This window comes from Oreochromis niloticus, linkage group LG18 (genome assembly GCF_001858045.2).
Source record: "Oreochromis niloticus isolate F11D_XX linkage group LG18, O_niloticus_UMD_NMBU, whole genome shotgun sequence".
Classification (NCBI taxonomy): domain Eukaryota; kingdom Metazoa; phylum Chordata; class Actinopteri; order Cichliformes; family Cichlidae; genus Oreochromis; species Oreochromis niloticus.
In genome coordinates, this window is record NC_031982.2 from 15,682,826 (window position 1) to 15,698,575 (window position 15,750).

General features: G+C 40.3%; 1 protein-coding gene across 7 annotated transcripts in view; it reads right to left on the bottom strand.

Annotated features, from left to right (window-relative positions):
- tnr (tenascin R (restrictin, janusin)) overlaps positions 1-15,750 on the bottom strand; it is a 196,039-nt gene that overhangs the window by 27,950 nt on the left and 152,339 nt on the right. For all 7 annotated transcript variants that reach the window (XM_025900162.1, XM_025900161.1, XM_025900163.1 and 4 more), the window contains 4 exons: positions 14,552-14,671; positions 14,019-14,162; positions 7,597-7,716; positions 5,527-5,670 (listed from right to left, as the gene is read on the bottom strand). In XM_025900162.1, coding sequence (XP_025755947.1) covers positions 5,527-5,670; positions 7,597-7,716; positions 14,019-14,162; positions 14,552-14,671 — 528 coding nt within the window. The remainder of the gene's footprint in view (positions 1-5,526; positions 5,671-7,596; positions 7,717-14,018; positions 14,163-14,551; positions 14,672-15,750) is intronic.

The window sequence follows — 15,750 nt, forward strand, 5'->3', positions numbered from 1 at the left end:
CGTGGATGAGCCTCATCTCTTTTTCCACACTTCTGTCTGTGCTGTGCTCAGCAGGCACAGAAGAAAAGTGAAAACCTGACATGCAGAACTTTCACTGACCTTTTCGGACATGTATATGTGTTTGTATCAGTTAGACAGGAACTGCAGCTTCTATTTGAACCCTGGATTAATCCTTAGTTTAAAAGAACTCGTCAGTTTATTTAATTCCACGCTAATCTATAGATCTATGAGTGCAAGGTGAGAGTACCTTTACAAATTTAACAGTATAATCTTTCTGTGTAAAACATTTTAGTCAGCAGTATTTGTGCTCTAGACAAAACCTACTCACAGGCTTACTGCATAAAAAATACACAGCAGTAATTCTCAACCCTGTGATCAAGTAGACAGACACAAGAACAAAATATTCCAAACAAAAGAAAAAAGCAGAAAAAAAAAATAACAGGAGTAGGCAGGGTGGCACAGCAATAGATCCAAAGCCGGGGTAGCTGACCAAAACAATCAAGGGTCTCATCTTTTCTCCCAGCTCATTCGCAACATGACATTTTCAGCTGGAGTGCAACAGCGCGAGAATGCAAGCTGCGAGAGAGGAACAGAACCGCGCTTTAAGGTTTCAATTAGGAAGTTTAATTAACAACACTGGAAGAGCTCTTTGAAGCTGAGGTTGACTGAGGCTCCCCCTGCTGAGACATGTCATCATCAGTCCTGGAAGGCAGAAGACTTAATTGTTGTGCGTTTGAGAGCTCACAGGGCCACACAGCACACAGCTGTGTGAATACAGCTTACTGTATACAGTACGTGTGCACTGGGAGGCCGACACTGTCAAAAACTGAAATTGATTTTAGTCCCTTTGTGAATTCGGGCAAAACTCAAGAGAAAAAGCAGTGGATATATAAGTGGACAGAACAGAAATACAGTAGAAAAGAGAAGGAAGAAACTTGTTTTCTCATCTACAAATTTAACAGAATTCAGCTTTGCTAATTTTTGTGACTTTATGCTCTTTTAATGTAGGACAGAATGGATCAAATACATTTCTGAATGAATACACCGAGTCCTCTGCAAATGCCTTTTCCTCTTTTGTGTCTTCCCCACCTGAGAATATTTCCTCCAGATTGGCACAGCAAGAATACATTTAGTCTGTTCCACTCAGAGAAGGACACCAACAAAGGGAAGCACCCGACCGTTTTCTTAATCCAATAAGACAAGACATTCAAAACAAAACAAAATCCTTGTCCTCTTCGCTCACTCCGTGGCGTTGCCTGGATCACAGCAATTTCCCAGCTTCTATTATATGAGGGATTCTAACCGGGGCAGGAGCGCGCGTTTCCGTCCTTCTTGTTTTGTTTTCTCGAGAAGCTGAGGTACGTGATGCACAAGCAGAGCTTCAGTTTCAAAATTAGAAGCGCCTTAAACTGCCAAGAACATTTGTTTATGTATGAGTTACTATATGCATGCGCCGCATTGACATGGATGCAGACCATGCACACCTAATTTTCCTGAGCCCCCATATATGTTTTGAAGTGTCTGGAGCCTTGCTCTCATACATTGTCAGAGCTTGTTTCCATTTCCAGCAGTTCGTATCTGCTGCAGTGCAGGACAGGTATCTCTGGTGCTCTTATCCCATAGGGGATATGAACTCCTCTGCTGAATATTTATTTATTTTTTTCCCCCTGGAAGAAAAATCTAAGTTTACAGAGCTGCAACTCAGCTAAACTAGAACAATTCCTTCACCCCTAACTTTCCTTTCAGTGGAGCAGGCGATAAAGGTGAATTTACTGTGGGGGACAGATGGAGATGGAGAAGGGACGAGTTTAATCCTCATCACATAACGAGTGTTTCACCACGTCTAACTGTCAGGCAGAATACAGACTCTCTGCAGCAGGTTTGAAAAAGAATCAAAGCTATTTAAATCAGTATCAGAATACATTATTAATCCCTGAGGAAATTATGTAATAAAGATGTACATACACCTGACTGGCACTGTGAAACAATCCATCACAAATATTAAGTATGCCTGTAATTCTTGCTGTTAGTCTTTTTGTTACAAACTTTGATGCATGCATGCAAAAAACTTGTCATGATAGAAAATTTGGTAGCCGTTTACAAGAGTGGTAAAAAGTGGGTAATACCATTGTAACAAATAGGTAGCTTCATTGTAATATCAGCATAAATAACTTTGGTTATTTGTCAAGATTTAGTGCACAGAATATAAATAAGGCAAGAAAAACATACTGCAGTAAATATTTAATTATTTAAACATTACAGCTACTTATTGTTAAATAATATTTCTTAAGTTGGAGCAGATTTGTGTTTGCAATGAAAGGGTAACACACTGATAAGGTCATGGTTATTTTTCATTCTGAAATTAAAACATAATGACTAACCCTAACAGCTTTTCAATAGGGGGGGTTTCAAAGCAGCAGATGGTGCCGATAAGGTTTAATGTTATAACCCTGACACAAAGGAGCAAATTTAGGGTAAACATATGAGGGCTGTAAAAAGACAGAACTCCCTCTTTTGAATATTGTTTTTGTATTGCTTGTTCACCCATCAGAGCTTCTGCAGCTACTGTGACTTTGATATGCAGGTGAGTTTGCCAGCCAGCATTGCCTTCACCCAACAGCGTTGATCTTGGAGCCCTAAAAGGCAAGAATGCAGTGAGCTGTATAAACAACACTGATGACTTCTTGCACCTGTCAGCTGGTAGTTTCTCCCACTCTTACCTTCCACTGTGTTCGAGCTCTTAAATGTCTCAAAATTCCTTTCTTCATTGGCAGATATCATGTCTCTGGTTTTAGTGCCATTAACATCAGGACTCACTGCTGACCAGTTCAAAACAGTCCAGTTTTTATTGTTGTTTTCCTTTTAGACAGTAAGCATTGGTTTTAAACCTTAAGTTCATCAACTGCACAGCAAAAAAGCTCTGCTTTCTAATATTATGGTGCTAATGTTACGCCCCTGAGCCACCAAAACAGCCATCACACTGACACGGGACGACTGGGTCCTCGAGTGTCTGGCATCAGGCAGCAGTGAATTCTTTGGGTGCTGTGGGGTTCGAGGGTGGAGCCTCTGCTGACCAGGGCAATATGGAGGTTCAATTCAAAGCTTTGGTTTCTTTCTCTTCTTCTTGTTGATGGCCCTCGCTATCCAACAGGGACAGTTCTTGTCCACAAAAGGCAATGCTCAACACACTTTCTGAGAGGGTGCCTTTGTTCCATGTGTGCACTGCCACGGTGCACGGCAGGACCTATAGTCCAAGGATACTTCAACTGAACAGGCACCTGGCATTACCACGTCAACAGCGCAATCAACTTTTGCTCCTGAGGTGAGGGAAGAAATCTAAACTCTGCTGGAGAATAGGTTCCAATAGTTCCCACTCCAAAAACCCACAGCTACTATTTCATTATTTTGAAAGAGCCCTCTGAGCCATGAGATAACCATGTTAAATAAATACTTTCAGTTCAGAATGCTAACTTCATGTCAGGGGGTTGGAGTCACCGTGCACAAGGAGCTGGTTAGATTTGAAAGAAACTTATTTTCATTGCAAGTCCTAATTTCATCGAAGCAGTCCTTTTGTGTACTGGGTAACGGCATACAGATATTGTGCTCTCTCATTCGGAGTCTTGCTTGTGGCTCAAGGCATCCTCGGCACCCGTCATGACAGAAGGCTTCTGGCCCCTGAACTACCTCTATGAGCTATTGATTTGGGAGAATTGGCTCATCCAGCCAGCACTCACGCAGTCCTGCTGATAATACATTTACAATCTCTGAGCTTCAAACCAAGAGAAATACCATCTTCCTCCCAGTTAGAAAGTTTCTTTCCAGAGTTGAAGTTGGACTCTGTAATTAATAATGCATGGTTATCCCAGTGCAGGATATCTGCCTTAATGCCTGTTGCATTTCCAAACAAATCACATTTTCACCCTCCATCCACACCAGCTCCTATTAGGTTTTATGATGAGCAGGTCTCAAACAGAGGATTTCTTTGCTTAGAGATTGACTAATACAGGCTCCTCCGCACTGCCTGACCACACTGCTTCTTTTGGAGAGACAAAGTTTCTTTCAACATGAACATGCAGGGCAGAGCTGTGCAAAAACAAATATGTGAATTTTGTTTGGCAGGATGAGGAAAGGTAGTATATCACTCCGTTAGAGCTGAGGCATTTTTACAGCCTCAATCCCACTGCAATTTTTATTTTCGCACCACGATGGAGACCGTGACAATACCCCCATATTCACATACATTCAGTGTTAGGATAAACTGCCCTTTGCCCCGGTCTCTCTTTCTCTCTGTCAGCCTATTTAAATATGGTGCTATAAGCTGCTATCCCTAAAGGCACCTCATAAACTGAGAGTTCTAAACCACTGAATGGATTTCAGCTCCTTCCAGAGAAAGAATGCGGTGCACGGAGAACAGATACAGAAACGATTTGGCCACTGTGGATGTGTTCACCTCCTTTACTCACACAAGTTGTCGCTACAGCTGCTGATTTAGGGCCAAGTCATCCTAATCTATCTGCCTGGGTATCACTGGTTGTGATCCCCCATGGTAATGTGTTGCAACTGAAAGGGGACTGTATGCATATAACCAATGAGGGAAGGAAACTAGATATAACACAAGTCAGCTCCTTACTGCCTAAGGAGCCCGTGAAGTGCAGTGTAGATTGAGGAGATGAGACTGTGCAGTATCTTTAATACCCCTTAGGGAGGGCGAGGCCTCTTGTGCCAGCAACACTCTCATTGGCCTTGACAGGCACGTTGAAGTTAATTTTTCAGGTCTTGCAAGGATCCAATGCACATACTGATGTGGTATACCTTGTTTCCATCCTTCAGGGAACATTTGTTATGCAGTTGTAGTTTTTTTCTTAATATATATATATATATATTTTAAACTTGATATTGATTGTCATATTTTCCTATAGTTTCATACAGCAGGTACCAATAATAGTAATCACATTATTGTGTAGCTATATTAATGCAGACAGAAACTAAACCAACTGAGACTGTATTCTTTATCCTTTATGGGTTCGACATAACTGCTTCTTGTATCATTAAGGCGTCAGTCTGTGACAGGCTTGAATTAGATAAGACCCACCTTCTTGCCATCTAGTTACCAATTAATAGGAAAAATAATGGCATGAGTATTTTTTTTTGCCATTTTGCTCACTTATTAAATTGATATGCACTGGCAGTTTTCTCTGTTAATTATAATTAATTATATATATTTTTTGTAAGAAATAGTACTGCTGATTATTTTGAATTCTATTAATCCCCTTTGAGGGGTGAATGATCCATTGCAACTTTTCAAGGGTAGTGCAGCAGCTGCCCTTGGTCATTAAAAAAGCATCAGAAAAATTAACAATTAACATAACGATAGTTTATGCTATAAATAAAACTGTATGTCCCCCGGACACCCGCACAGACACAGTAGGCTAAACTCGGGCCTGGAAGAACGCCCTGCAGACGGCAGCGCTAGCCGCTGAGTCAGCATGCTGCCCACTGTACGAGCTGAATCAAACAGATACATACGGGTTTGGAGGTTGGTGATGACGGTGCCACTTGTGAGCGGTCCTTTGGTGGCGTAGAGGGCTACAGAGTAGGTGGTGCTTGGCTTGAGGTTGGACAGCTGCAGTTCCTGCTTGTTGCCTTCCACGAGGAAAGTATCAGCCGTTACTAGAGAATGAAAAACAGAACAGAGAAAACACATGGATGTTTACTACATTTAAACCATCCTAAAAAGACTGCAGTGTGTATCTCTGAAAATGTTTCCCAACACAGGAAGCATCGAGTCAGTTTCTTTCAGGCACAACTCTGCACTAATAAGGCACATTAAAAATTTGACGTTTGGATAAATAACCAACCACGAAGCAGCACAGAACATCACAGGAAGTTAGATCTTCCAGTGGCCATCAAACTTTGTAACTCCGCGTTATGACACCTGGACTATTTTCTCCTGTAACACCACTTCTACATTGTACATAGTAATGCTGTAACTTGGAAATATTTAATTTTAATTGCACTTTACATTTTCTGTAAGTGAGTGAATGACTTCCTAACTGTGTGGCTCCATGGTGTAGTGATTTACACATTACACATTCAGCTATAAGAGAGCTCTTATTTACTTTAATATTATGAAACCATGTTCTAAGACACTGTACTCAGGAAAGATAGTAATACAAAAACAATGCCACATTCAGAGGCTCAGTATTTTTGGTTGTGGAGTATTAAATTAAGGTGGCAATGATGAAAGGTCATCTATAAGATGTTCTGAAGCATCTTATAGATGCAGTTCTGGATATTTTGAACCTTTTTCAGTCTCTCTTTTATCCTTTTATATACAGAAAAAAATCACACTGATGCATTTTGATAAATCGAAAACATTACAGTAGACAGGTATATATTATTTGTAGTCCGTGTGATACCATTAATCTCTGATACCGCGATGGCTTGGATTTTATTTTATGTGGGTGTTTCCATCAATAAAAAACTATTTTGTCATGCAGGACAATGCACAATGAAATATTTAGTTATTGACCCTGGTTTAATACATTAACACTCAAGGGAATTTGTCCACAACTTACACTGCACTTCTCTAAACCCTGGTTGGGGCTGGTTTCCAAATATGTGTCCAGCATATAGATGCTGTCTCCGTATCTGTGATGATCTGGCTGCAATCCAGTCAGTCAGGGTGTAATTTACACTCAGACTCTGACAGCTGAGTAATACAAATTTCTCTGGATAACTCCAGGCGTGGCATACTGCGTGGGGTCATGTGCAAATGAGAAAGATGCTTCCCATTACATTTTCCCCAGCCAGTTTATAAAAATAACAACAGCATGAGATAACATTGGTTGAGTGTTGTCTTGACCTATTAGTAAAAAGATATCTGGTTCTCCGAAAAAAACAACAACACATTTCTTGGAAACCTTTTATATCTACACATTTCAGCACTCTAGTTGTGCGCATGTCAAGTGTCTTTAAGCCATATCTGTACCTACTGCAGCTTGGCAGTCATCCATTTGGTTCAGGGAGCAAATTATAGACTGGCTCTGAGGGGCCAAGCAATATGGCTATCTTTTACCTGTCTGGGTATGGCTGTCAGACGCTGAAGACATGGGCTGCGTCAGAAATGCATGCCGCCTAGTAACTGCATTGTTTTTGCCAAGGCTAAGCAGTTTAACCAAGCATAATGAACTGTTCTGAAAACAAGACAAATGGATCTATATTGCCTCAAAGGACTCATCGCACTGATCTCACTTCTTAATGGGAAAACTGTGATGGTACCTGTCACATCTTCACATGCAACCGATGATTCTCATTGAACTATATGCTGCCACTACTACAGTACTACTATATATATATACATATATGTATATATGTGTGTGTGTGTGACTCTAAAGTCCAATTGTAGATGGGCACTACAGTAATTTTGTCAAAGTGAGAAGGTATAAGCTAATGTTTTCATGCGTTTTAATGTGAAGTAGTCGCAGTTGAAGTAGCTACAGTTTAAGGGTTTTAAGGGTTGTTGATGATGTCATCTAATTGGTGTCCTTTCCCTGACTTTCCAACATCAAATCAAGCAAATGAATGCACACTCACCCTGGTTGTGTGTGAGGGTCACCACGTAGTTGTCAACATTGGACACGGGTGGATTCCACCTCAGCAGGGCTCCTTGAGGGGTGATGTTGAGGGCCGTCAACTCCGACGGCATATCCATCGCTATGTTTGCAATACAAGACAAGAATGAACACAACATTTAAACAAAAAATAATATCAGGCTCTTTGAACGTCTTCCCCATCATTTATGAAATATTGTGTCAGTGCTACACAGATAAACTGACAGCTGTGGATCACAACCAAGAATGACAGCGGTCGACTCATTGCAGACAAATGCAACATGTTTGCTATACATTGTCAAAATGATCTTGTTTGTAATGTGTGCAAATCAATACAATTTTTTGTCAGCTTGCTTAACAGTGACCTATAAATCATTCGAGGGTAAAATAGGCACCCAAGTCAAGAGGCAAAAGGAATAACATAGCATAACACATAACAGAGAACTTAGCAAAGAACCCTTTCAAAATTTTAAATTGGCCTTTTTGTGTCCAGAAACCTGTTGTAAAAATACATAATTTGTTCCAAAAAAATCTGAAGAAGGTGGACAAGAGGATGACAAAAGAAGTGACATGCCTCAAAAAAGATCTACAGCAAATCAGCAGTATTTGAAAGTCATGTCCTCAAGAAATAAGAAAGAAATCCAGCAAAAACCTGACCCTGGACCTGAGAGATGCATCTAGCCCTTCAGCTGCTTCATCTACACTTCAAATGAGTCTTCAGTTAAGCCATTCTTAAGGGAAATGTGGGGAAAAAGGCTGAGGAATGCCAGAATACACCAGAACAGGGAACTGAAAATAAGTGGCAACAGGTCTTATGAATCCAAATTTTTGTTTCAAATAATCGTCAATATGTATAAAAAAGGTCGGGATAGATGTACAACAGTGAGTATCTACAGTCATCTGTAAAACACGGTGGAGTCGCTGTCATTGTTTGGGGCTGCATTTTAGATCCACCATGCAGTACCATCCTAAAAGCATCTGATTGGCATTAATTTCATTTTTCTGAATGACAATGATCCCAAACACACTGCCAATGCAGTAAAAGTATACCTTGTTGTCAAAAGAGTATGGAACAAAATCAATCGTGGATTGACAGAGAACAGAACAAACGGCAGCCAATGTTCAAAGAAGAGTTTTCAATGTCCTTCAAGAAGCCTGGAGAACTATTCCTGAAGTCTATTTAAAGAAGTGGAAAAAAAGCTTGGCTAATATGTTTCCATAAACTCCTGATTTCCTAGTAAAATGTGAGAAATTAAGGATCTTTTTTATATTGCTGTGCATAGCTAAACCAGGAAACTGCTACACTACTTATTGTATCCCATAACAAAGTTCTTCATATAGCTTCATGTATCTCTTAGCTGCTGGCTGTCACTGGATTTCTCACCCAGTAAGCTCAGAGCAAATAAAAGAAAAAGGAAAATTGACTGTCAATCACCGCTTTTAATGGAAAATAACTCTATCACTGAATTGTTCACAAATTAACAAGCTGTGTCATATTTCCCTTCATATGCAGAGAGCTTTGTATTTTGAACACAGTGTGAAATTCGATTGGGGACACACCTAAATTATTAATTAGACCGACAACAACGAGATATATATTCATATGAATTGCAGAGACAAGAAAACTTTGCAGGAATGCTGATTAATGGTGACTTTTTTTGTCACCGTGATGCGAAAGTTTCATATTCTCTTGGGCCTCCTGTTTCACACCCTCTCCCTAATTTTGTTCTCAGACTGCTGGACATGCCAAAATTGAGTTTGAATTTAATTATACCTTTAACCTCAGTGCTTCAACCCCAATTTCTCCTCAGGCATGTTATTTTGGCACGGCAGAGAGCGTGGCAGGAGAACACAGAACACTGCGAGTGATCCCAATCTCTGCCCAGATGAGGTAATTAATGTTGCCCTGCCCTCATCAGAATAATAAAAAAAAAGAAGAATTGTGCTCTTTCTTATCGCTGCGATAGATGAACAAACCTGATTAAAATCATTACTTTAATTGCAAAAAGGTTTAAGTGAATTTAATGGAGCCTTGCCAAGTCAATTAGATTGGCAATGGAGATAGAGCAGAGATGGCCAAAATAGAAAAAAATAAACAGGTCATCCTCCTTCATCAAGACCTGCGATAATTCAATCATCATACTGCATCTACTGATTGCATGGGTGAATTACAGGCTCAGGCTATCTACGTCATACTTTCACTCAGATCTGGAAGTCAAGGCCCAGTGGGAATATAAATGCAGGCCATTACATGATTGCAGAAAATGATTTGATCACAACTTTTTATTTATTATGTACAGTATGTGTCGTATTACGATGATTTATTGGCTCATCTTCTGACTTAGCCTTGGGAACAGTGGCTATTTTTTCAGAACTTTCTTTGCATCCATGATATCTGGATAAGCAGATAGTTGATATCCATGCCAAATATCCTCAGAAGGGACCATACTGATGTAGCTGAATGGCTCAAGGATAAACCTCTCATCCAAGAGATAAGAAAGGCAACATATTATTTTTAGACTTATTTTTCTTCCAACATTTTTTACTTTTTACCTGCTTATTTCTTTTCCACTGTTTGGTTAGATTTAGGCAACAAAACTACTATGATTTAGGGTGAAAAATATAGAGATTCACAAAGCAAACCAGTTGCTAGAAACCGTTTCTTTTTCTCCTATTACCATATTTTTCATATCTTAATTATGGTGCTGTAGGAACAACACAAACACAGCAATATCTGATAGACCTGCAGCAGTCCTGGTGAGGAGATGATTGAGGTTTGATGTTCTAAGCCGACGTTATACGTTTTATTTAGGACGCTCGGCTTGCTGTTACACGCAGGAAATATCCTCTCAGCTCATTATTAGTGTGTAATTCACAACGTAGGACGTTTCAGAAACACTCCAGCTGTGCCGCCTGGTCACGAGGTCAGCCTGCATTGTGTTGCGACTGTGACCATTAAAGCCAGTAAGACACAAAGGGTGATGTTACTCTCCAGTAAATCTCTGCACACCCTCTCATTATTGTGGCAAAGCAAAAGAAAGTAGCATGCTCTACACATTAACCTCGGAGCTACGCTGGACGTGTATATGCGTGCTCGTGGTGTTGCGTTAATACTCATGAGGCGCACAAATATTTAGACACATAAACGGTGTTTTTGCTGCATATAATCTGTGGCGTTTTAGAGCCGCAGGGATACCAGCTGACTGATGATGTTGGATGTTGAGTGTGTTTCAAGTGTAGGTAAAATGCTCACTCACACAGTCATTTAAAATGTGAGACCAGTCATTACGCCCAATCATTAAGTGAAGATTAATTACTGGTTTTGTGGCACTTAGTAGCTGAACCTAAAGGAGTCTTTAAGATAAGGATCATTATGTAAATTCACAGAAAATAATAATTATCATAACATTAGCATAGCGGTAAGTGTCCTGCTGATAAAGTGAGTTCTCTGTTTTGTGGAGCTGCACATGATTGCAATCCCTACTCGAGAACTGTTTCTTAGCAAATAAACATGTAACAGTCAGTTAGCTAGTTACCGACTGTTAACTATTTCTGTGCCATTTCTTTTTTTGGTGATCCTAATCCACTTTTGATGAAAAAAAAAAAAAGATAAAAAACCTATTTTCCCTTCTCCTTTCCTTTATTTTCATTACACTTTTTAGTCGACTTTTTTCCATTTTTGTATTTACCATTTCCTCTGCATGCCTGGCATTATGCCTTTTGTTTTTCTGTTAATTTATGTGTTATCTCTGATGTTCATTAAGTGTTATTTGGTATTGTGTGGACTATTTTAAGCACGTTTCAATTAAAAATGCAAGTGCATTCCCCTCCTCTGTTTTCTCTTGACGCAGCTGGCAGGGAGGATGTTAATGGTCTTTCGACAAACTTCAGTTTTGGGAAGAGTAATACTTTACTGGGGGTCCTGACACTTTGCTAATGAGCACCGTCATTAGCCCTTAAACAGGGCTTCACACAGTCCATTTAGTGTCACCCCCGCCAAATTCATCTTAGATTAGCAGTACCTGCTGCGCTTGCAAAATGAAATATGGCTCCCCGCTTTCTCAGCCCTTCGCACAGTAATTGATTACGGATGTGAAGTAAGTCGAAATTGCAGCGTTACTCAAGTCGTTACATACTTGGCCAAGCAGTGTTGGATTACGCTTTCAAATCCCTTCTTTATGTATTGTTGTTGAAAGCAGTGTAAAAGTGTCCCTGGTTGAGCATTCTTGGATGTGAGGAAAATGTTGTTTACCATTTCTAACAAGCTTGACTTTGTAGTTATGTTCTTTTCAGGCTATTACAGCCCCACCGTCTCTGCTCATTGTAAGCACGCTGGGATTGTTGGAAGAAGGCTGATAATAAAGAACAGGAGGAGGCAGGAAGCGAGGCAGGGAGGAGAAAGAGAAAGCAAGAGAAAGGGTCTCTTTCAGCTTCGTTTTTCTTACTGGATTCTTGAACCTCGCCGCTCCAGGTGAATCAGGTCTCATTGGTATGCAAACACACCTTCCACTCGCCTGTTCTCACTCCAATTCTGCGCTCTCCTCGGCTTTCGCTTTCCCTCTCGCACGTACACCGAGCATTTTGAATACAGCACTGGGAGAGTGTGTTAATCTCAGGTTAGCGGAATTATTTTTCAGAGAAGAATGGTATCTCATTGTCACACGTGTGTGCAACGGCGAGGTTTTATTTTTACCTAACTTATGATTTGGTGCTAATTTTGAAAGCAAGACCTTTGATTTCGTTAAATTCTGAAGACACAACAAAGGAGGGAGGTAGGACAGAGAAGACGGAGGGAGGAGGAGAGGAGGAAATCGAGGCAGAATGGGTGAGACAGAGAGAGACATCACAGTGCTAAAAGACTGAAGCGAGTCAAAGGATAAAGAGATAGGAGGCAGGAGAGCAGCCAGAGAGATAGAAGACAGTGAGATGGAGCTGGGAGCAGGTTACCAATTACTGGGTCACGGAGTGGACGCTTTCATCTGTTGCAGCGGCAGAGACTGCACCGTCTACAACATGAGCTTCACCCTTGGATTGTGTGCATACTTGTGTGTGCATTTTAGTCTGCTGCTCGTTTTTAACACAGCTGCTATAGCTGTGGACAGAGCAATTGACCCGAAAGTCTAGCAGGGGAGGAACTCTTCATTTATTTTACATGGCAAACATTTGTCCTTCTGCTGCCCTCTCACAGCAAGATTTATTTTATTCGAGAACCGTCAGCACTGTGATTTTATGACCTCAGAGGAGAACAAAATACCACTAACCTGCGAGGTGATGTTCAGAAAATTAAACGTAAACTATTTTAAAGATTATCTGAGTTTGAATGACCCATTTAATTTAATTTAAAAGGAAACAATTCGATTTCAGAAATGCAGCTGTGATTGTTTCTCTTAATATTAATTAAGGACAACAATGTCTAGATCAGAATATTATAGTTAATCGAATACTAAACATTCGAAAAGTTTATTATAATAAAAATCCATTACGCCCTCTACACAATAATAATTTAACACCAAATCTAATAAAAGCCCAATATTTTCAAACAATAAAAACTAAACTGAAATTAGAAAATCCACTCTGGAGACTGTCTGAAACCAAACTGAGTTAAAAAGAAAAGTCTCAATTAAAAAAGAGAAAATAATAATAATTAGAAAATACAAAACTATGATAACTCTGGTGTCCTGTTTCAGTCCATCACTGCTCAGTTTGCTTTTCTTTTATACTTAACTAACTATACTCAATGTGTTTGCTGTTAGCCAACATATCTTCATAGAAGACGGGATAAAGACTGTATGGGTATCTGCTGCTCCTAGCTGGAGAAACAATGGGCTTACCAGAACATTAAAGGTTAGTAACATCATCCTTTGCATAGGCACCTAACTACAGTACATGCATAAAACCTGACAAGAGAAAAACAATTGTGTATATGAATAACAATGGATGGTTAGGTATGTTTTTCACTATTGCGAAAATGTGGAAGCTTTTTATTAGTTTATTTTTCTGCAGAGGGAAATTTAGGTGGTGTCACTCTGAGGTGGGGTTGCTCACTTACCAGTCACTCATAGTGTTGCCTTACTTGAGACATTATAGTAGAACTTAGACAGCAGCTCTAATTTTAGGTGTCTAAGAAATACCTTGCAGCTATTTAAGACCAGCCATGAACATGCAATGCAATAACGTTTTATATAAAGAGAGGGCACTATGTAGAGAACAGCTCAGCACACTTAAATACCTTTACATGTGTCCACCTGAGCTACCACACTCTGTTCTCCTTGGCTGAGTTTCCTGCACTAACTGTTTCTGTGTAAGACATCGGAGTCTCCTCAGCGTTCTTCCTGCATGAGTAAACCCGGTCTCGAAGGGCCTCCACAACAATATGGACCTAATGATTCTGTGGTTAGCTCCTACCTGTGAAGACGGAAGTGCTGACAACATTGCTCTCCTGACTCCCTCTGACAGCTTTGAGACTGATCTCATATTCTGTGGCAGGAAACAGACTGGACAGGGTGTAGTTTGTAACATCGCTGTCAATCATCACGCTGTCTACTCGACCTGCAGGGGACACGAGAGAGAGGCCAGCACCTGAACACCAGAACTGTCACACTGATCTCCTTCTTCACGTACAGGGTACGCAGCTTAGCCAGCTGCTGTTCTTTTTCTTTTTTTTTGCATCACAGAGAAAATACTTAATAAATATGGAATTTTAATTAAAAATTCAATTACCTTTCACTGATAAAATGTTATAATTAATTAGGTGTGTGGCACGGTGCTCTGCTACAAAATGTATCTTACATCAGAGGGAGCCTCCTACAGCAAATGCCATGCTCATTTAACTGTAACAAGGAACAGCAGTGTGCTCTGTGTATGCTAATATAATAAATAGCGTGTTATTCAAATGCACTTAAGAATAACATCACGTTTTGCAGTTATGTGCACGCTACCTCTGGCCGACTGGTAGGACAGCTTATAGTATTCAAACGGAGCCAGCGGTTTGATCCAAGAGATCGTCACGGCGTCCTCGGTGACGTCCGACACCATCATCTCTTTTGGTGGGTCCATCCCTAAAAGGGTGATGAGAAAGAAAACACTGTCATGCGGTTCAAATGGTTCAAAAAAAAAAGATGAGCCCCAGCGTGTTATGTGCAAGGTTACAAAGCTAATTCAGTCATTTTCATGAAAATCTATAAGAAAGATTGCCCTTGAAGGCCCGAGTAGTTCAGTAACCCTTGTTTTGTCCACATTTAATCTCCGCTTCATTACATTTACATATAAACAGAGCTGTCCTTGGGTCTGCGAGACTGTGTGAATTTTTAATGCACGTTTTTATTACGAACATAACACCATCAAGAGATTAGCGAGGAGAAACTGAGCAGCATCAAGCTAAAAAAACACAAGCGTTAGTGTTGAGGCTGAGCAGGGTTTACACAGAGGAGACCCCTCCCCTGCCGAAATTCTGTTTTATATGTCTCCTCAGACCATTGAGCTGCCACGGAAAAGGTTACGGTGAAAACAATTTGAGCAAACAATTAAAGCCCTGACAGATCCTAGAGAAAAAAAAAAAGAAAGATATTTAGACAGTGAAGAAAAAAAATAAGAACGTACGAGAATGGAACAGAAAACACAGATCAAGATTAAGAGATCGCTTCCATCTCCTGTTGTGGGCGATGGGTAAGAGCACTTGTAGACGACTGCTACACTCTCTCTTCCCTGATTTGAGAAGAATTATGGCTATTATTCCCACGCAGAAAGCAGGAAATTTCAAATTCTTGGAAGAGGACTAATTTAAAGTCTGCTCGCATGAAATACAGTTGCATTTATTCAAGTTGTGCATGTTTTACTAATTACGTTTGCTTTGGCAAATGTGGAACCAAAGAATAATGGCTGTAAAAATGTATTCTCTTATAAGGGGGGGGGGGGGGGCTGTCAGAGATATACAGCTAGTCACTGCTACATCCTCCAAGAAGATTACAACAACATTTGCATTATGTCAGCAAAAGCGGAGCTGGACCATAAAGTAAAACTGTGGTTAAATCTTAATGCAGCACAGTCCAAGTGTAGCAAGTGATTCAAGGCAACAAGCAGCCCCCCATCAATGCTCACGTTCAAACACGTGAGATCAAAGCAGGGCACTAAAATGACC